Source organism: Triturus cristatus, chromosome 2_1 (assembly GCF_964204655.1).
Source record: "Triturus cristatus chromosome 2_1, aTriCri1.1, whole genome shotgun sequence".
NCBI lineage: Eukaryota > Metazoa > Chordata > Amphibia > Caudata > Salamandridae > Triturus > Triturus cristatus.
The window spans coordinates 355,195,075-355,216,973 of record NC_140581.1 but is presented as its reverse complement, the minus strand read 5'-3'; the positions used below and the strand labels follow the sequence as shown (position 1 = coordinate 355,216,973).

Sequence of the window (21,899 nt, the reverse complement as noted above, 5' to 3'; positions counted from 1 at the left end):
ATGCGTGGGTCAATTTCAGGGGTTGCCGCCGCCTTACCTTCTAAAGATGGGCGCGGACACTCCGCCCTAAGGCAGTTACGCACTGAGGCCTCCAGCGGTCAACGGATTCGGCTGGCGTCGTATTGGGCGACCTTGTCACAGGGAGCCCAGTCTGAGGATCTAGGGTGCAAGATGTCGTCTGGATCGAGCATATCGGCGCAGAGATTCTGGTCATTCGTGCCAGGGTCGGAAGCGGCAGGCGCTGGCTGGGGAAGCCCGCAAGGGTGTGAAGGCCCAGCCCCGTCATCGCTCCCGTGAGCCGAGACACCAGGAATGGCAGCCGCAGGAGGGGGTCTGTTGGCTAGGAACACCTACTTGAGAAGGGAGAAGGCGTCTGCGTCAACCCCTGCATCTTTGGCCCGCTTAGCAGGGGGCGGTTGAGGGTCCGCAGTGGACGCGCTGGAAGGGAGAGAAGCCGGAATGGTTTGGGCTGCTCTGGCCAATTTGTCGCAGGCCAGCTCAGTTTTTCGTGAGAGGCGATCTTCTAATGGAGCCATAGCCTACTCCACCACCCTATGAATAGAAGAGTCTACAGCGTCATAGAAATCTTCATCCCGCTGCAACACTGTGAGCGGATCCTCATCCCACTGATCATCCCGGTCATCCAGGTAAGCATTCTCGTCATAAGATTCCATTAGGATAGAAGAAAAAGACCGCTACGTAGGTAAGTAACTGGGAGAAACACCACATAGATTAGTGGGAGTGACTGGTGGAGGGGGACTCCGTAATATGGAGGCTAGGGGTCAGCCAAGTTAAGGGCAAGCGAAGCTTGCGTTCAGGCGCCAATCCCTGGGACCCAACAGCCCTGGTGCAACAACAGAAGGGCAGCCTGTCCAATCAATGGGCCCCAGCAGGACTTAACCTGCAGATACAGACTTCCAGGAGCGTGATAAATAGGCCTAAGAATACGGACCCCTGAGACTGGGTGCAAGAATCCCACCACAGCCTCACAAAAAAGTACAGACCTTGTGAAGGCATTCAGGGGGCGCAATTAATATATGCCTAATGGCAGAGCACAGACCGTAAAAAACGGTGTCCGAACAGGCAGAGGCTCGTTAGTTGCTGTGCGTTGCGAGATTCAAATGCGTGGAATGCGTGAAATCCCAGGAACGCACGCAACGCAGAGAACGCGGATACGTGCCCTCTAGCGGTGAAAATTTACACCGCGAGCCGCACCAAACACGCAGCCGCTAGGGAGAAACACTCCCGCGGCCGAAGAGCGAGTCCGCCGAATAGTGGCTGACTCGCACCTAAATGTGCACAGAAACACTGCAAAACGGTAAAAGAAACGGCGCGTGACAGCCACCCGCCGCGCTGTTAACACAGGAGAACAGAGCACAAAGCTCCTGAAGCGCCTGAGGGAAACTTGAAAAAACCCTCAGAGACCGGCAAAACTGCCGCAACATGCAGAAATCAATTGTACATTAATGGCAAATAAGCCTAGCAAAACGATATATTCAAGAACATGAAAAAAGGCAAATGACAGTTTATAAATCCCTGAAAAGAAATAAACGGGACTTATCTCTGGCTGCAGCAGCAAAGAGAGAGAGATTGGACAGCGAAAGAGGACTATCAATGTGTCGGGGGACCTGTGATTGGAGCAAAGAGCAGGGGACACTCTGGACATGGACACTCTATTGTTTTTTGTGATATTCCTGATGTATCATGGGAAAAGTTGTTGGTTTTGATGACTTTAAAATGCCTGCTGTCTTTATGTGGTTACATCCTGCCTGTGATATACTTGCATTGATAAATCACTCATGTAAATAGACCTTTTACTACAAAGTAAAATCTAATCCTATTTTTAAAACAGTGCAAAAGGTTCTAACTTTAACTAATAAAGCACTTCATGCAGGTAATAGTACCCAGAAAGAACATGAATATCTGAATAGTTCTAAAAACAAAACATCTTGTATTTATGGCATCCCCAAAATACATAAAAATGAAAAGGACCGTCCATATCGACCAATAGTCTCTACATTTGGAACTCCAACAGAACCCGTATCTAAGTTTGTAGACAAAATGTTAAGACCTTTTATACCGCAGACTAATTCTTACATTAAAGATACAGGAGAAATGATCAATAGAGTAGAGAATCTAAGATTTAATCCACAAACTGACATTTTAGTGACTCTAGATATAGAGTCACTATATAGTAACATACCACAGAAAGAAGCTATAGAAGCAGTGGATTGGTTTATAGAGAAGTTCAATATTCCTTGCCCGAAAACTTTTATACTAGCATGTTTGCATTTGGTTTTAACAGAGAATGTTTTTGAATTTGGCCAGCAGTTATTACGCCAAATAAAAGGTGTAAGTATGGGTGCTTCAGTGGCGCCATCTATAGTAAATATTTATATGGCTCTATTTGAGGATAAATATATCTATAACGAGGTAGCCCCATTTTTTGAGTCTGTGTCCCATTGGTCCAGATATATAGTTGACATTTTCTTTGTCTGGACCAATGAAGAACAGAACTTACATGAATTCTTAGCATGGCTGAATTTGGAAGACACAAATTTGAAATTTACTGCCAATAGCAGTACTGAACAGGTAGTATTCTTAGACATCCTAATTAGACACAATTCAGGCATACTAGAGGTGGATCTATTCGTCAAATCGACAGCTAGATATACATTATTACATTTTAAAAGCAACCATCCGTGCTATCAGAAGCAAAGTATTCCCTTTTCGCAATTTTTAAGAGTGCGACGCAATTGCACCAAACTATCAGATTTTGACATTCAAGCTGCCACAATGAAAATGAAATTTTTAACTAGAGGTTACCCGCACCAGCTGGTGAGAGATTCATACAAAAGAGCTAGATACTATGATAGAGATCACCTCCTACACACCACTAAAGCCATTAAAGATCCACAATTGGTATGTATCACCAAACACTCTACTTTAAATGAAAAAGTGAAACAGATTATAAATTCGAATTGGCACATTCTCAACAGTAATCCGGAACAAAAGAAAAAGATTGCAAAGCCTTTATTTGCACATCGTCGCAATAAAAATATTAAGGATATGATTGTACATTCTAGATTTGTTTCCCAGAATACTGGACCTTCTTTCATACAAAAAACCATTGATGGTGGCGTAGCAGTAAAAGGAAATGTCAGATGTTCCTCATGTAAATCTTGTGAAAGCGTAATAGAGGGTGAAACTATGACCTTCAATGGCTGCACTATAAAGGCACAACAACTATGGAACTGTAAAACTCAGAATGTAATTTACCTTATTCTCTGCCAGTACCACCTTGGGTATGTCGGAGAGACATCGAGAGCCATTCAAACTAGATTAACAGAACATTGTTCTGCCATTAGTACAGTTAAACTTATGGCACCCCTGGTTAAACATTATATTGACTTCAATCATAAACCAAATGACATCCGTTGGCGAATTTTAGAAAAAATCAAAATACCAGACGACAAAGGCAGATTTCAAATCCGTAAAAAGAGAGATGTTTATTTGATTTTTTCTTTAAATACTTTCAAATGCGGTCTCAACAACGATTTACCCTGGGAAAATGCCATTATCTGAGTATCTTGCTAGGGGAGATCGTAGGTTGTTACAATCTGTTGTTAAAGGGAGAAGAATCACATACTGCAATCATACTCCAATGATAGATACTTAGCTTATAAATACAACAAGGCTGTTTAGGCTCTCATGTAGTAATACTAGGGTCATCAAAAAATATATAGATAATTTGATTTTGACACAGTATATATAAGATCACTGATAAAATAAAATATACAAAGTGATTGATCCCTGACAGTAAATGTCATTAAATAGCGGATTAATTTAGTGACAATTTTTTGTAATAATTTGAGATAGTGATAAATCGAATTACAAACTATGTATTGTTGCCAACATGACCTTTATATTCTTTTAAATAGACATTCTAGGAATAACAGCTTTAGAAAAATAATTTTTAACTTGGCACCTTATAATGATAATAGGGATTATTATAGAATCATATCATAGAGCTATTAGAAAATATTTCAGTATGGCATCTACTTATAACATATAGGACATGAAAATAATGCGCAACGGTCTAGTTGTTTGGCCGCTATGAAGCGAGACTGGGTCTTACACCAATATAAATAGATGCCCACAAAGATGATGTCACGTTACGAACGCGTATTACGGCCATTATGCGACCTGCAATACTTCCGAGATTGCACTTTTTAAACCATAGAGTAGACGGACGAGTTTCTTTATAGCGACATCCACGCCAGTACCGGTCTAGAACTATCAGATGTCCTAAGCTAAATAAAATAGGTAAGAGCGGCAAAATAAGAGTTCGGGGAAATTTTAAAATATATACTTGAAACAATGGTTAGAACCCTTTTTCATTTTCCTTTATAGCGACATCTACGCCAGCACCGGTCTGAGGACTATCGGATGTCTAAAGCCTAATAAAATAGGTAAGAGCAGCAAAATAAGAGCCCGAGGAAACTTAATATAGATATTAGAAATAATAGTTAGAAATCTTCTTTTCTTATTTGTTCCACTAGGATTGCGGTTATAAACACAAAAGGATTGCCAATCTAGCAGTGCCTACCGCGCACATTTTTTTGTATAAATGTTTAACACTGATTCGAATATAAAAGGTATTGCTTGATGTTTTAATAACGAAAATGACATATAATTAAACATAACGACACAAAAGCCATGCGTAGTAATCAAATGTTCGTATTCCCTAAATAGTAACGTGGTTCAAATAAAACAGAGGTTTGCCAATTCAGCAGTGTCTTGCAACGTTGTCCTCACGTTATAAATAAACAGGTAAGAAACACGATAACTTTGAAAGATAGATAGTTATATTTCGAGGAATGTTATTCAGTCGATATTGGACGTTGAGTTTAAAATCAAATAGGTTAGGTGATCACCAGAACCTTATGTTTTTTATATAAACGGGTGTATGTTTCTCACATAATAAGTAGGTGTGAGTATAGGTACACGATTTATCCTTTGCAAAATTTGAAACTTCAACTTGTTAATAGATGTGGATTTATTACTTACATGCGGTTTAGCCTTGTTTTTATTGGCAAAATGGAGTACCAGTCTAGTATATAACATAACATTTATATTACAGAACTATAAATAATCTTTTTAATTTGCATATGGTTTTCGATGTTGTGCTTTTTTAGATCGTATTCTAAATAAAGAAACCGTTCACAGTATATCCTTCCAACCCAAAGAAAATTAGTGACGACTTTACTTCATATGAAGTAGGTCCATTAATATATCTATGTTACATCAATATTAGTTAGGAAATAAAGATATAAACTGTGTCCTAATTATATATTTTGACCATTACAGAGTGACAATTCACCAATATCCTGGTGTTTATCTTTGCAATTAAGAATACCACATCGCCCAAAATAGTGACAAGTAAGCCATTAGATGTATGAAGATACACAGTTTTTGGCACTGTACAGTAGTTAACGTCTCCTGTATAGATTAGGAGGAAAGTATTTATTCTATTTTATGTATTTCTATCTATTCTATTTTTCTATTCTTCTCTTCATTAATACATGGGTGCACTGTATGTTTTAATCTATTTACATGAGTGATTTATCAATGCAAGTATATCATAGGCAGGATGTAACCACATTGTGAAATAAGAAATAGAATTGTTAAAAACAAGAAAATGAGTTCTAAGTGCATTTTTTATTTTTAGGTTACCTATGGCAATTCCTGACAAAGGCGCTCACGGCGCCGAAACGCGCGTCGAAGATTAATTTTCTGCCACCTTGGTTTTTTATATTGTATTGTAATTTTATGTCAAATTGTATTGCAACACTGATTATGCAATGTCATCAAATTGAGGTCTTTTTAAACAATTACTCATTGTATTTTAATGTCAAGTTTGTTTTTATAATTGAAAATAATTAATTACATTATACCTGTTAGTCACATTGAACTCTTTTCTGGTATCAAATTTGTTCCATTGTGAAAGATAGTATATTGCCTAGGAATTTTATTCTCAATGGCTTCAGTACAAGGACATTCCGGTAGAATTTAGACTGTTTTCTGACACACAAGTCAATGCAGGGGGGTCCATACCCTTCTTCGCTTTTGTCTGCACTGTGAACGCCGGCTGCTTACAGATAACCAGATGGGAGATACTCAAGAGGATAAATAGCACTGAGCCAGGCCTCAAGGTCGATCAAGAAAGAACTAAGAGCCATCCGCCTTATGGTAATGCAACATCGATTTGTGTTCGACCTAATGACCGCAATGGATGGAGGGGTGTGTGCCAGGATCAGTGTGTCCTGCTACATGCTTAGCCCAGATAATGACCTGGATAATGGGACTCTGACTCTTGCCATCCAAGCATTGCACCATTTACAAAGAGACATGCATGAGGAAGGAGGTGCCCCCTGAGCAGGGATGGCATTTGAACTGGTTTGTCTGGCTCTATTTGTATTGTTCGTTTGTGGTTTCCTGCTGTAAAAACACAGTCCTCAAATTAGCTAGAATGCAAGTAACTAGGAAAGTAGTATTAGTCAAAACTGAAGAACAGCATGTCCCCAATAATGTGACTGTCATAAAGTATGGGTTTGATAATATAGTTGAAATTTCAAATAGATAAAATCGATGCCAATGCTGATAATGATACACTCGCATATACCAACAAAATCACATCAGTATTATCACATTCACCCGTCATGAACTCTCCCATCAACCCGATTTAGAAATACGTGGTCAGGCAGGCTCTGCAAGCTAAGCCTGCGGTAACTGATGGTGATGATAACACAGGTGGGGTGGCACGTAGCCAGCAGACACATGTGTGAACAGGAAACTCAGGTCCATCCTACAGATAAGCGCAGCGACACCACAATGGTCCAGGAAACTTGGCCCCAATAAAGCACACATGGCCGATGGGGTGTGCATATTCCCAAATCACCATAAAGTCAGATGCCACACAAAGTTAAGGACACATATCCAATTAGGACACAGCAGACACAGTACACGCAGTGATCACGAGCACCTCATGCCGGACATCTGGACAAATTACCCAGTGGCCCACATTGTGGCCACGCAAAGTTGAGGCCCACCTGCATGCTTAGTTATAATTCCACAGACAAGGCTCGCAATTTTTTACTAAACAAGGATTGCCAGAAGTATTTTTATGATACCCAAAACTGTGTAAAAACTCACTCAGATTGATTGTACTTTGAGATTGTCCTCAGACCTGCTTCTGTACTCCAGGCTGCATTGTTTAATTAAACAAACTGTTCCTGTTTTGCCAAACACCTCTTGTCTTTTGTTTTTGCTAGGTAAATTCATATTCTAGTAACAATGGTACTCATATTATCGACCTCAGAAGGATGAAAGGCTAAATGGGCCTGCTGGGATTTGAACCTGTGGCAATGAGATCGAACACAGACCCCTACAGCGGACACATTAGTCCACTAAGCTGACAGACCCGCAATACTATGATTTATAAACAATAGTTAATAAATATTATAGTTACTCTTCATAGTCCAGAATATAGGGGCTCAATTGGACATTAATGAACTCATTGCAAGTATATCTTCTTCATTATTGTTCAACTCTAAACCTTCTGAGAAGAACTGCCTAGCTACCTCCAAGAGTGTATGGTTGTAAGCCACACCTTTTGATGATGCCCATGCCACTCTGCCTGAAGAACTGTGCAAATATTTTTCATGAAACTTCAGAAAAGAGGCATTTCCAGTTTATTCCCAGCCCTAATTGAGAATTCTCCATCAAGATGCCATTGGAGAACCCCAATGCTTACTTGTAGCCATGTTCAGAAAAGTTTTAACATTCACCACCCTTACTATCCAATTGAGGACCATTGGTGCCACTCTTTGTAAGTAGGTGGCGGGACTATCAGCAACTCCTAATTAGAACCCTTATTACTTGTTCTTTCTTTGGATTCATTTTAAGGATTTGGGCCTGCTAAGACAAAGGTGGAGCAGATTAAAAAGTAAATTAATTATATTCTGTTACCTGCTAGTCTTTGTGATGTTTTTATGAAGCAAATTCCTGGAACCAGTACTGATTATGACCTACAGTTTTGTTTATAAAATGATATAGCACATAAACAATAATCTGTGGAAATGGGGTTTCAGCAAACATATTTATCATTTGCACATCACCATTTAGAGTGTTTTGATTTGTTTTCATCGTATTAAAATGTTTATTTTTCACCACACAGTATTACAAAACAATGGTTTTCATAACTACTAAAAAGTATTTTGAAATGTTTGCTCACTTTTTAGCTATTTAAATGTGTGTTAGAATAAAACATGACATCCTATAGCCTTTCATTTCACACTTTTTCTACAGGACGTTTGTTAGACAGTTCCCTTACACAATCCTTGAACTTTGCAGTCAGAGAAAGAAAAGTAAATGTAGATGTAAGCTGACGTTTGACCTCCGTCTCTGAACACAGAATAATTGTGCCAAGATAAAAACGAGATTTAAAGGCTTCTTTCGTGCTCCTTCACTTTGTAAGTGAACAGAACACCTGTCCTTGTCAGCTCACCAAAAGGTACGAATAAGCAGCAAATATAGCTCGCCCTGATAAAATCCTACTCGCAATAGCAAGTGGGCAAGTAGATTTGTCAGGCCTACCTATGCTCAAAGCTTTGAAGATTAGTAAAGTAGAAGTTAAAAAACATGGATCCAAAACCCATCCTTCCCTTAGACCTTTTATATTTGGAAATGCCTTGACCTCTTTAGTTCAGAACTATTGAGCATGTTATGGTTCCAGGTGTCACTGTGTACACGAACTGGGTTGACCAAACCTAAGAATTAAATCCATAAGATGCTAGCTTGCACCAGAGACCTTCCATTGTATTCAACGTGGTGCAAAAGTTCTTCTTTAAAACCAAGGAAACATACATTCCACTCTCTTAACACTTTTCTGCAGGTACCCTGGCATATCCCAACAGTGCATACCAATGGTTCAGATACCTTTTGAAGCCATAACTTAGCTTGGTGATGGGGTAGAATTCCTATCATTTTAACCCAAATGATGAAGTACATTATACAGACACTTTCCTTCTTATGTTTATTGATAAAGACCGTAAGAAGCAGAGTTAATGCTTGCCCCCTTTTCATATACTGAGAGTTTCACATCCACATCAGGACTACTGATTCTAGTATCTCATGTATACCTCTCTAAGGACTAGCATTAGTGACCTTGCCCTCTATGTGGGGTCTATCATTACAATTACAGTGACCTGACTTTCAACCCTGAGACTCGAATGAGTTGAAGTGCTCACGGGTTATCCAGTTTGCTATGCTCTCTTCTTTCAGCCCAGTGAAATATGCACGTTAGTTAACTTTATTGACATTACATAGGTTATCAAAATTATTTATCCTTTGCATTACAGATATTTGCATCTAGTATTTTACTACGTACCAACTTCCATCACAAATGACCTCTAAAAAGCCTGAGAGCCCTTAATCCTGATTGCCTGCTTCTTCCTTAAATCGGAAGAATTCTATTGATAGCACTTTTTTGCTCAAACAAGTTTTATACTTTCTCAGTGCTATTTTAATAAAGGATTATTCCCCACTTAGAATTTCTATGCTTTTACTTAGTGTTCATCTATTGAAAGAATATACTCACTCTCTTGTCCTGACCCTTCTGTTACTTGTCTTTCCCTTTTGTAGACAAGCATCATATTCTACCTGACGAAGACATACTCTGCTGAGTAGCCGAGAGGCCGCTCGGGGGCAGCTATTGCTTAGTCCTTTTAAAAAGAATATCGTTTTGCTGCTAACTATTGCTATTTGCACAGAGTTCACTCGGGGTTTGGACAGAGGATTGATCCCGATTTTAACTCTTTAATTGTGTGTTTTAAAAAAGTGGTTTTTACTTCTGCACATCCGCATACTTGCACTATAAAAATTACTCTCTCACCTGCTGCTTGAGCGGGACCCCCCTTGCCTTACATCGCGATTTGCAGCTTGTCAAGCGCCATTTTGGAATAGGCAGGAAGGTCGAAGCCAGGCGCCATATTACCAGGGGCACCGGGTCTACAAGGGGGCAGGACATAAAAGAGGCCAAATGCTAGCGCGCAGGCCTACCTGACGAAGACATACTCTGCTGAGTAGCCGAGAGGCCGCTCGGGGGCAGCTATTGCTTAGTCCTTTTAAAAAGAATATCGTTTTGCTGCTAACTATTGCTATGTGCACAGAGTTCACTCGGGGTTTGGACAGAGGATTGATCCCGATTTTAACTCTTTAATTGTGTGTTTTAAAAAAGTGGTTTTTACTTCTGCACATCCGCATACTTGCACTATAAAAATTACTCTCTCACCTGCTGCTTGAGCGGGACCCCCCTTGCCTTACATCGCGATTTGCAGCTTGTCAAGCGCCATCTTGGAATAGGCAGGAAGGTCGAAGCCAGGCGCCATATTACCAGGGGCACCGGGTCTACAAGGGGGCAGGACATAAAAGAGGCCAAATGCTAGCGCGCAGGCCTACCTGACGAAGACATACTCTGCTGAGTAGCCGAGAGGCCGCTCGGGGGCAGCTATTGCTTAGTCCTTTTAAAAAGAATATCGTTTTGCTGCTAACTATTGCTATTTGCACAGAGTTCACTCGGGGTTTGGACAGAGGATTGATCCCGATTTTAACTCTTTAATTGTGTGTTTTAAAAAAGTGGTTTTTACTTCTGCACATCCGCATACTTGCACTATAAAAATTACTCTCTCACCTGCTGCTTGAGCGGGACCCCCCTTGCCTTACATCGCGTTTTGCAGCTTGTCAAGCGCCATCTTGGAATAGGCAGGAAGGTCGAAGCCAGGCGCCATATTACCAGGGGCACCGGGTCTACAAGGGGGCAAGACATAAAAGAGGCCAAATGCTAGCGCGCATCGCGCGCGCGCAGCGGGCGCGCCATTGGCGCGCCGGAGGCGCGCCAGAGGCAAGCCGGTCTGCGCCCGTCCGCGCGCCGGACGAGCATAGGATGGCTCAAGCTCCTGCCAGCGACGTTGAGGGACGCCGCCGGTACACCAGACTACAGCTCCTGGATATAGGAGGTAGGATGGCCCCCACTGTACCCACTCAGAGCAAGGGTGCTATGCAACCCTGCAATTCAGTACCTAGAGCAGGCAAGAGACCTCTGAAAGAGCCAGGCACACTCAAATGTGCTCTGCTGAACTGCAGATCGTTAGTTAAGCATCACACTGAAACTGCACTGCTACTAGAAGATCTGCGGTTGGATGCGCTCTTCCTCACAGAAACATGGGCTAGAGCAGATGCAGCTGTGGAGATTGGCTCCGCCTGTCCAGAGGGTTTTAAGTTTATACATAAACCCAGACAGGGCGGTAAGGGAGGAGGGGTGGGACTAATCTATAGGGAGAATTTGCACCCGAGCCTGTTACATACGGAGGCGATTGAGGGGATCGAAGTCATGGCCTTTTCACTACAAGGCGACAGAGGGAACTTACTTACAGGCCTGCTCTGTTATCGTCCACCGGGGCTGCACACTCCAACGCAACCTCTTTTGAATATAATCATCAACCTTGCACTCACACATTCTAAGATGGTTGTCCTAGGTGACTTTAACTGGCGGGAGGACGCAAGCACAAAGAACCAGTTGAGGGATCTAACGGCTACCTGTCTTGGCCTTGGCCTCCACCAGCTAGTTACATCTCCCACCCACCAAAAAGGCCACATACTGGATCTGTTGTTCGCAAATAAGACGGAGGTCGAACTTTTAGGCGCTCACCCGCTTATTTGGACAGACCATTTTTGTATTCAGTTTAAGATACTGCTACCAGCTACCTCTTGCCAATCCGAAACCACGGCAACATACAGAGAGGGTAGAAACTGGGTCAGATTGGCCAAAACCGGATCACGGTTGACTCTCCCCACAGCTAGTCTTTTCCTAACCTCCAGATCAGTGGAGGATAATTACAATGCCTACCATAAGTTTATAACTAACGAACTGGACTTTTTAATCCCGAAGAAGAGGATTAGAGTCAGGAGCAGACCATCAGCGCCTTGGTACGATGATGACCTGCGACAGTTAAAACAGCTCTGTAGGCAGATTGAAAGGAAATGGAGGAAGGGGCTTCTTGCCAGGGATAAAGCGGCGCTGAAATCCGCACAGAGTAGATACAAGCAACTTATCCTGGATCGCAAAGCGAGCTTCTACGCTGACTCTATAGCGTCTGCCCCAAATGGAGCAAGGGAACTGTTTAGAATAGTGAACTCCCTATCGGCCCCTAGCTGCCTCGAAAATAAAGTAGTACCCTCCAAGAGGTTATGCGATGATATTGCTACCTACTTTAAGGACAAGGTGAAGAAGATCACGGACCTCTTCGGGGTCTCTGATAGAGTAGCTGATGCCTCTGGGAAAGGAACGCACCACGAGAAGCCAAGTGGTGATTGTTCTCTAACCCTTTTTCCATCTTTCTCAGATGAGTCATTTATCAAGACGGCACACAGCATCTCGTCAGGTTCCCCCCTCGACCCACTGCCCCAGAAGGTTTGGAAGCTTTGGGGTCACTCGACCTTCCCCTGGCTGCGCCAGATCTGTAATCAGTCGTTGGCAGAGGGCATGGTCCCGGATAGTTGGAAACTGGCCTTGGTCTCCCCTCTAATCAAAAAATCAACCCTGGACCCAACCGTCCCTGCCAGCTTCCGGCCAATATCACTCCTCCCGTTCCCTATTAAAATCTTGGAGAAGGCGGTGAGCAGATCCCTCTCGAGTTATCTAGAGGCTAACCGTTTGCTGGACAGGGACCAGTTCGGCTTCCGCCCTTGCCACGGAACCGAGTCCGCATTAGTCACCATGCTGGACACGTTGCGGATGCGGGCTGACACAGGGAGCACCGCTGTTTTGGTGCTCCTAGATCTGTCAGCCGCATTCGATACCGTGAGTCATGAAACACTGCTGCGACGGCTGACGGAGGTTGGGGTTGGGGGCCAAGCACTACAGTGGCTGCGCTCTTATCTAACGGGAAGACACCAAAGGGTGACCATGGGTTCCTTCATCTCAGAGACAACACCAGTGGACTTTGGAGTTCCACAGGGCTCTAGTATCAGCCCCATCCTATTTAATATATACTTACAACCGCTATTTTCCATCATTAAAGCGTTTGGGGTGGAGCTGATCAATTATGCTGACGACACCCAACTGGCCTTTTCCTTGGAAGGCAAACAGGCAGTCTCTCTGGAGCAGTTCCAAAATTGCATGAGGCAGACTACGGACTGGCTACGGAGAAATTGTCTGCAGTTCAACGGAGACAAAACAGAACTGTTGCTTTATGCACCAACAAAACTGATTCAACATCCTCCGGTGGACTTCAGAATCGCCCCGGATTCAGCTCCACTGACGCCAGTTAGCACTGTACGGAACCTGGGGGTTTTGTTCGATAACAACCTTCAGCTGGCTTCACAGGCTAGCAAAACTTCCAGTACCTGCTTTGGTCTACTGCGACTTCTACGCCGTGTCCTCCCATTGCTGCCTGCAGATTCTCGTAACACGGTTGTTAGAAGCATTATCCTCAGCAGGCTGGATTACTGTAACTCTCTGTATCTCGGAGCCCCCCAATACATTCTGCAGGGGCTACAGAGAGTTCAGTCAGCTGCTGCCAAGTTGGCACTTGGTCGTAAGTTTGACTCTTCCTCCACTCAGGCACTCAGAGATCTACATTGGTTACCCGTTAAAGAAAGAGTCCGTTTTAAATCTCTGTGCCTGGTGCACAAGGCAATCCATGGACTAGGCCCGATCCCACTCCAGGAAAGATTTGCCTGGTATTCCCCGGTAAGGCAGCTGCGGTCATCCAAGGCCAACCTGCTGGTACAGCCCAGTTTTAAACGGGCAAGACTAGGAGGGAGGGCATTCAGGGTGGTTGGAGCTCAAAGCTGGAACGAGCTCCCACCAGCTCTCAGACAAACGCAGTCTTTGATAGAATTTAGAAGGAGCCTCAAAACCTGGTTGTTCCCAGCAGCGTAAAGTCTCCGACTTGTCCTCTCGTGCGATAAAACATCTTGTCTGGTCAGAGCGCCTGGATACCCGTAGGGTTACAGTTTTTGTTTTCTCTCTGCGCTATATAAATCCTTATATTATTATTATTATTATTCTATCATGTATGTTGTGCTTTCCTACCTCTTATCGAGGACCCAAAGCGCTTTCCATATGGTCAATTAATGGTTACTTCTTTTATACTGCATGGATGGAAAGGGGTTCTGGTTGAAATGCCATCTGTTTATGGGGAGTTTTGGCCTTGTACATAAGGCCCGGAGGTAATACTTCAGACTTGACACATTGGCATGTTAAAATGTCCTAAGCAATACTTGATAAGTGGAAGGATTGTGAGGATAGATAGCATGTAAAAACCGACTGGAGTAATCCTAGTCACTTGAGTCTTATGTTTGTGAAAAACAGGTCTTTATTTCTCTTCCAAATAATCTTAGTTAATTTGGTTACAAGTGGACCACCCGATGTGTAATGCTGTAGGCTTTGAAGGAAATGCTCCTTGGAACTGATAGCCAATGTAATGCCATGATAGCAGGGGTAACGTGATCCCATCTATTTTGGTTTGGGACTTGTCTGACCACCTCGTTCTGGATTCATTTTAGCTTGCCAATTACTTTACTGATGAGTCCAATGCAGTGAACATTTTCATTGTTTTCTTGACATTGCCTGGGCTACTGATATTTGCACCCTGTATGAGAGGTCAAGGAATGGAAAGACAGTGGCGGCTCCTCCGCCATGGCGGAGGAGTGTTGCACCCCCGCCTTCAGCCTCAAAACTTAAAAAATAAAACAGGTTTATAATCGTTTCATTTTTAAAGTTCTAATGGCCGGGCTGAGTCTTGGGGGCGGGGCCATCGCAGGGGCAGTCGCGAGGGGGAGGGGTGGGCACTGCTATCAGTGCGCATGTCTGTTTGGCCAGCCATCTTAGGTCGGCCAAACCGACATGCTCACTGACTTGTCTCCTACCCAAGCTTCATTGCCAGGTTAGAGATATTAGGCACAGGCTCACAGTCTCTCTGGGAGTGCAAATCCATGTAGCTCAGGCCAATCCTGACACTGTTGTCATGCATGAGAGCAGCGTCTGGATTGGCTGCAGGGGTTACTAAGAGCCTGTGCTGCAGTGAGGAGCAGAACAGTGCCGATGCAGAGGGCAACAAGTAAGTCCTTTTATTTTTATATTGTTGTCCATTTACCCTGACCCCCAACACCCCACCACTCTTCCCTGATACCAGCTGCTAGTGGAAAAGATGAACAGTAGGGTTATAACTGTTTAGAAAGAGCTTTGACACTTTTATGACTTGATATTGAAGTGTAAGTTTCGAATCCATGATCCCCCGTAGGTTTTTTCCTTCAGTCAATATTTGGCAGATGTCTCACTTTCATGGTTTAAGAGTATGGATTTAAAGATGCTTGAATAGCAAGGTTATCTGGCGAGCCTGCCATGTTTATGCCTTTCATTAGCTTGGTATTCTAAGTTACCATTAGTAGGTTGAACAGCACAGCTTTTTCTGTGAAATATTTCACTATGGCGTTGTAGAGTTCCTGAAAGTGTTTTAGACTTGTTGAGGTAGTTGAATCACTTTTTGGTTGGGCATTTAAGGTCAGATTTACAAATGTCTTTTGCTTTTGAAAAGCCTACAATTCACAAAGTCACAGGGTTTGTGATCCTAAAATGTTTTTAAAAAAAATATTTAATGACCCAATTTTGCAATATGGAAAAGCCTTTCTGAATCATAAAACGATATTTGTGATAATTTTGTAAGCGCAATTAGGAGGGGGTGTGAAAGGGACATCCCCTCCTAATTGTTGTGACCAATTGGTGAAAGTATAATTTCTTCATTGTTAGATAGTAGGCATAAGGGCTGTCATAGGTTTGGTTTATCAAACCAGATGTTGTAATCTCACAATATCAGTGTTTTGGATAGTCCAATATAATGTGTGCTGTTGAGTTCAGGAGACCATCTGCAAAGAACGGATGTTTGCTATTGGCAGATAGAAGAGGGAAAAAAAGTTGAGAAAGACAGATTGCATTATAATGTTGTATGGGTGCTGCATTGTCACCTAGCTTGGTTTCTGCGTTGAGAAAAAGGTCTGGTCTGACGTCTACTAGATGTCCTAGACCTGATTCCTGTTTCTTCTGAGTGACTTTACATTGAATAGAGCATAGACAGATACGTATTGTCCTCTCTGGGTAGGGTTTTGGTAGATTGTTGGTTATGTCCTGCTGATGCTAGGTCTTGCTGCCAGAGAAGTAGGGAGCCATCAGAACGTTTTTGAGATTAGGACTGGATCAGTCGTCTTGGGTGATCTTCCTGTTGCTTCATCCAGTTTGCATGGCAGGTGGGAAAGAATATGATCGTTAATTATATTTAGATGTGGGGGTACACAATGTTCTAACTCCTTGAACCATCCTCTGAAGGATGAATTCTTAAGAGTAATATATTGAGTAATCTCCATTAACAGTTCCTTAGTTGAATCTGCCCAGCACATAATTCTTCTAACATACTCTGATTTCTAATGTGTCTTTAAGGTATACCATAACAGTTTCTGGTATGATGTGTTCCCTTGAATTTTCCTGCATGTGAAAGGCACCAGTGTCCTTTTACCAGAACACTGTTACTCAAGAAGCCTTTCTTGCAATGCAACTGTACGTCATTATCTACATCAGTTATGCTGCAATGCCACCCCTGATGTGATAGCTGGAAGAAAGAATGTGTGAATATAGTGTTCGCTTCTGACACCTGTGGGTGACCCTCTGGTCAAGAGTTTTAACCTTTTCAGAGCCTATGTAAGCGTTGATCTTTCTGAGGGGGATCAATTGAGTACTATAGAAGAAAGTGGGTAATATCAACACCTGTTTGTATAATGTTTAGAAAAGACAAAATATGCCATTTAGCACTACAAAATATATTATTAGTATGTTGTCAGGCCTGTACAGACACTGGGTTCTACATCCTACCTGAATGTCTACTTTAAAGTTAAGTGAAAGTAAGTAAACTATTTAATAGAATGGCTATGTCATCCTCAATATAATAATACATTCTGTCTGTAGAGACTGAGTTGTAGTCCTACCTTCGTATTTATAGATGCAGATAATACATCTGTTGTTTTCTAACTGCACTAGAGATATCATGTATAGAGTATATTCTACAGTACATGTGTATTCGTTTTTTACAGCCTAATTTCTAATACTGTACATTTGAATTCTATTTTCAAGGTTTTAGCATTAAAGCTGTACCATTCCAAAATGCCATCTTGAATGTAAAAGAACTTGGAGGTAAAATAAGCATTTTTCTTTAGATTTCATTTGGATTACTTGTTTTGTATCTTGAAATACTTTGCTTAATATGTTACATTTAATCGCCTCAGTAGTTTAATGTTTCCCAAATGTAGTGTTGATCTGCATATGTGCTTAGTGTGTTGAATGGTGTCTATTTATTAAATAGTGCAGAACATATCAGACTGTTTAATTAACGTCAGGATTTTTGGGCCACTGATAAGCATTTCTGCTACAAGATCGCACACATTGAGATGAACATGTTGTATCTACAACTGTTAACATGAATTTAAGAAAAGCCAATAGGTCTCACCTATGAGAGCCATTGGCTTTGCCAATGGTTTTACGCATGGCCTTGAGCAAGCAACAACTTGCCGTCAAGCGATTTGGCTGGCGCTGAGCACCAAAGGTCATGCTCATCAGAAAGGGAGGGTCGAGGGGCATTATTCCCCAGGCCACACTGTTTTTGAAGATTTAGTGATGCAAAATTGACTAATCTATATTTAATCAATCCTGCTCAGATGAGGCAGCCAAAAAAACTACACCACTATATTGCTCCAGTTGTTGGAGTTGTTTTTCAGGTCGAAGTCTCTTCGAGGCATGGTGTATTCAGTTTGTGGGCTTAGAACCCACCCACTGCTTCTCATTGGTCTGTTTCAGTGCCCTTTAAAACTCCTTGCTTTCAAGTTGGTATTTGTTCCCTTTTTTCCCTCTGTTTCCTTGTTTGTTCCCTCCCATGGAGAACGGCCCAAGGACTTGTAGCCTTCCACTTGTGTGCATTTAGTCTGCTGCTGCGCACTATTATTTTTCTTTTGTTTCTACGGGCTGTATGCGAAGACCCTCTGGTTGCACTGCTGCTCCTGCTGCATGATTGAAACGAGGCCTGTTCATGTTCCCTGTCGCGTGCTCTGCTCCAAGCTGAACACTGTTTTTTTTTTATCATACCGTCCCGCATTTATCATTAGCTGTTTCTTTAACGTTAAGCTGATTTTTGGGATCCCAGTGCCCGCCTCAAACATAATGAGCGGATGAGGAGAGAGACCTGGGGTCAGTGGATAAGACACACAGCCTGTTTCTTTTGGGGATTGTTTGTCAACCGTTGTCCTCGCCCTTCCCCCGTGCACAGCTAAATATAAAAGCGGGACGGTATAAAAAAACACTCTGTGTTCGGGGAAGGGCGAGGACAACAGGTCTCGCTGGCGGATGAAAAACAACCCCAAAAACAAGCATTTGCAATGCAATCGGTCTCGCTTTTAGGACCTTATAAGTATTCAGCCATGCAGCACAGGCTGGCACAGCTGTGGAAAAGGCAATCACTTATTAGGCCACACACTGACATTGTGCAGTAATACCTCTAAATTATGCATGGTACTTACTTACCCCAGACTAACGTCTGCAGTTACAATGTGCTGTGCGATGAATCTGACAATGGAATCTTGGAGGAGGAGCCACGGGGTGTGTGGTGGCTGCCGGGTTGTGGCTGGTAGTGTTTTCGCCAGCAGGACTGCTGATATGTTCAGTATCTCTCAGCTGCCAGATGTAAGTGGTGTCTACTGGTGCTTCTGTGCCAACAGCCATTGGACGTAGGCAGTGTTTGTTGGCTTTGGTACCTAGGCATTCTAGTGATAGTGGTGTCTGTCGGTTTTTGCGTGCCATACCGGTGGAAGGAAAGTTCAAAGTACACGTGCCCATACAAAATATACTAAAAGTACAGATGGTATTTGTAAAACAAGCATGTGTCTTGGGGTCTACTCTGGAAGGGATTGTATTTAAACTTGGAAGATGGGCTCATATTAGCAACAAAACCAGAACAACTTTATTATATGTGAGGAGGCTCTGTTGTCACTTCTACAGTAACTCTGGACTGCTCTTTCTGGTCAAGGTGTACTGGAAAGAACTGCATTGATAAAAACACTGCACATGTTCAAAAAATAACATAAAAACAAATCCAGTCAGTTTGGAATTTAAAGTAAACCCACCTCAGATCGGACGACTGCAGCCATGCAGAGAGCGCCAGGCTGCGGCACACCTGCACCAGAGACACCAGGGCCATGGTGTGCATGTTGTGTGTTGATGCTTGGGGGTGGAGTACTACATTACCCTAATAGTTTTCACAATTATTATACACCCAATTGGTGTTGGTTTTTGTAGAGTTAAGGATATTATTACAACACACAATAGGAACTCTTTGTAATTACTGTTTTTAACTGCTGCCAGGTTTTAAGCCTGAGGCGGATCCGACTCACTTAAAACCATGAATGTAAGTAGTAGGGTTACTGGGTTTTGAATACTTTTAGTGTAAGCACAGTCAAGAGTTTGAAAACCTTTTTCCGGGAGAATGTGCAGAGAAAATGAGTGGCTACTTTAAGTAACAGTTCATCATGGAATGTACTGCCCATTCTTATAATGGATTTTTGGGAATAATTAAAACTTTTATTGATTTCACAGATTGCTTCTTTAGAATTTACTTACTTATTTGTTTTATATAGCTTTCTTGTGATTAGGAGCTACTTCGTAGCATTAGTGGGTTGACAGAAGTTTGCCTGTGTTGTCCCTTTCCTGACAAATGGAGATTGTAAGATTCAGCACTTTCCAAAGCTAGTTCTCGGTAAGCTTGGACTGTTTGTCAGGGCGCCTGGTGTGGTTCAGTCGACTGTTGCCCTAAATCTATCATTAGCCAAGAAAACGTCATGGAGTGAGTCATACTACCTGTGATAAAGACCAGTGCATTTTGGCATCAACAGTACATCGGAGGCGAATTGCCTTTGGTAGAAAGGGATCAGACTGGGGCTTTAAGTGGTCCGGGTCCTGCCGGTGCTCAGCACAGGCAGTTTTTAAAAGCAGGTTCCGAGACGAGTCCCTATTGGGCTCTCAATTTTTACCCTAAAAAAACAAACCTTTACTTTGCAATAGTACAAGCCATCACTGCCTTTGATGTACGTTCAAAGAGCAATGTTTTTCAGTTTTATATAGCGCAAACTTGGTGTGCTTTACATGAGCACCAGTTGCTGAGAGGCAGGAAGATGCCTTCTGTTTCAAGAAAAATGCCTTTCGACATGTCTGATTTATGACTTTGTCAGCATTTTGGCCCCCATTTTAAAAATGCAAATAATGGGTATATGTCGCTTTTTCCACCGAAAATGCATCTTTTGATTACCTTGTAATGCTGCTGCAGTTCGACGATTCTACACAAATCAAAATCTGGCAGACAATTAGCATGTTTGGCATTCTCTTTGCATCTGGAGCTACATGTTGATCCGTAAAAGAGAAGAAAGGGCAAAGTAAAGGTCGGGGGAGGCTGGTGATTGGCTAAAAACTTAGACAGTGTTTGATGGTTCTGCATTAAAGTTAAGATACCAGTGGTCGGCTTGAAAACTCTTTGTGAAACTGGAATCTCGCTACAGAGCTTAGGCACTCGCTGTCGGCAGAACAGTGGTTTGAACGCTGGGATTGGCTGTAAGCCTGGCCCTGTAGTCCACACCCAAGGAATATAACCAACAGCCATGCACCGCGGGGGTTTGCTGCATGGTGGGTTGATTGCAGGGCTTGGCCTAAGGCAAACTTCACCTGTTCTGGGTTTGGAAGAAGCTTGCAGTGCAGCTGCCTGCATTGTGCTTTCAGAGATCGTGCTATAACATTTTTAAAAAGCATTAGGAGAGAGCGTGCCCTGCCTGCAGCAGGTAGGACAAAGCTATTTGAGAAAATAGTGCTTGGAGGCTGTCATGAAAGCGTACTGAGTAACAACATACGTAACAGGGGGTGTCGCCATGAGAGGTTACAAAATGAGACAAGGCAGAAGTAAGGAGGGACTGCTAAGCCTATTGACCAATGAACATCCACAGTTTACAGTGGACAATGACACAAGAAAGGTGGCAGAGTAGATGCACAGGTGAATTGTAGGATTCTTAAGCACCAAGTATTACTTGTTCTTTCTGTAGATTGCTGTACATCGTTTGGTCCCTAACCAAGATGGTTACACAAATAGCAGCTTAGTTATAAGTGTTGGCTGCATGTTCTCTTTGCACAAGGTGAGCAACTGTATGCTCTGTGCGCAGCAACATAAACCATTTAAAATACAATGAACATGACAACTCAAGCTTCCCATGGGAGCCCATTGATAGTATTTGCAATGCGGCATGGGGTAGACTCCTGAGCACAAGTCACAGCACAATTACAAAAATAACCAATTTACACAATCCATTAAGCATGTGCCTGCTTCATTTAGAAAGTGACTTGGGAAAAGAATAGGGTGTACTGTAGCTCTTTCCAGCTACACAAAATAAGACATACCACTTCATTACAGCTCCTTGGCTGTTTGGGCTAGTAACTAATCCACTCACGACAATAGCAGGTACATCGTCACCATTATCTGCATGTTTTCTTTGTATAATTCCACATGAGAGAGCCATCAGAACATAGCACAATCACCAAAAGAAACATTGGCAAGCCAAAGGTCCCACACATACTGTTATTAAAGCAAGCAGCATTAACAGAGTTAAGCTGTACTCTCAAAGAGAAATGTTAGGAAAATGAGTTAGACGATTAAGGGCCTGTAAGTTTACTATTTTTTTTATATATTCACAAACTATGAGTT

General features: G+C 42.5%; 1 protein-coding gene across 8 annotated transcripts in view; it reads left to right on the top strand.

Moving 5' to 3' along the window:
* Positions 1-21,899, top strand: part of ARL15 (ARF like GTPase 15) — a 1,560,154-nt gene that overhangs the window by 573,963 nt on the left and 964,292 nt on the right. For 5 of the 8 annotated variants that reach the window (XM_085631276.1, XM_085631265.1, XM_085631269.1 and 2 more), the window contains one exon: positions 17,246-17,305. The exons of the other annotated variants lie outside the window; for them this stretch is intronic. In XM_085631276.1, the coding sequence (XP_085487402.1) occupies positions 17,246-17,305 (60 nt within the window). The remainder of the gene's footprint in view (positions 1-17,245; positions 17,306-21,899) is intronic. 8 annotated transcript variants of the gene reach the window in all.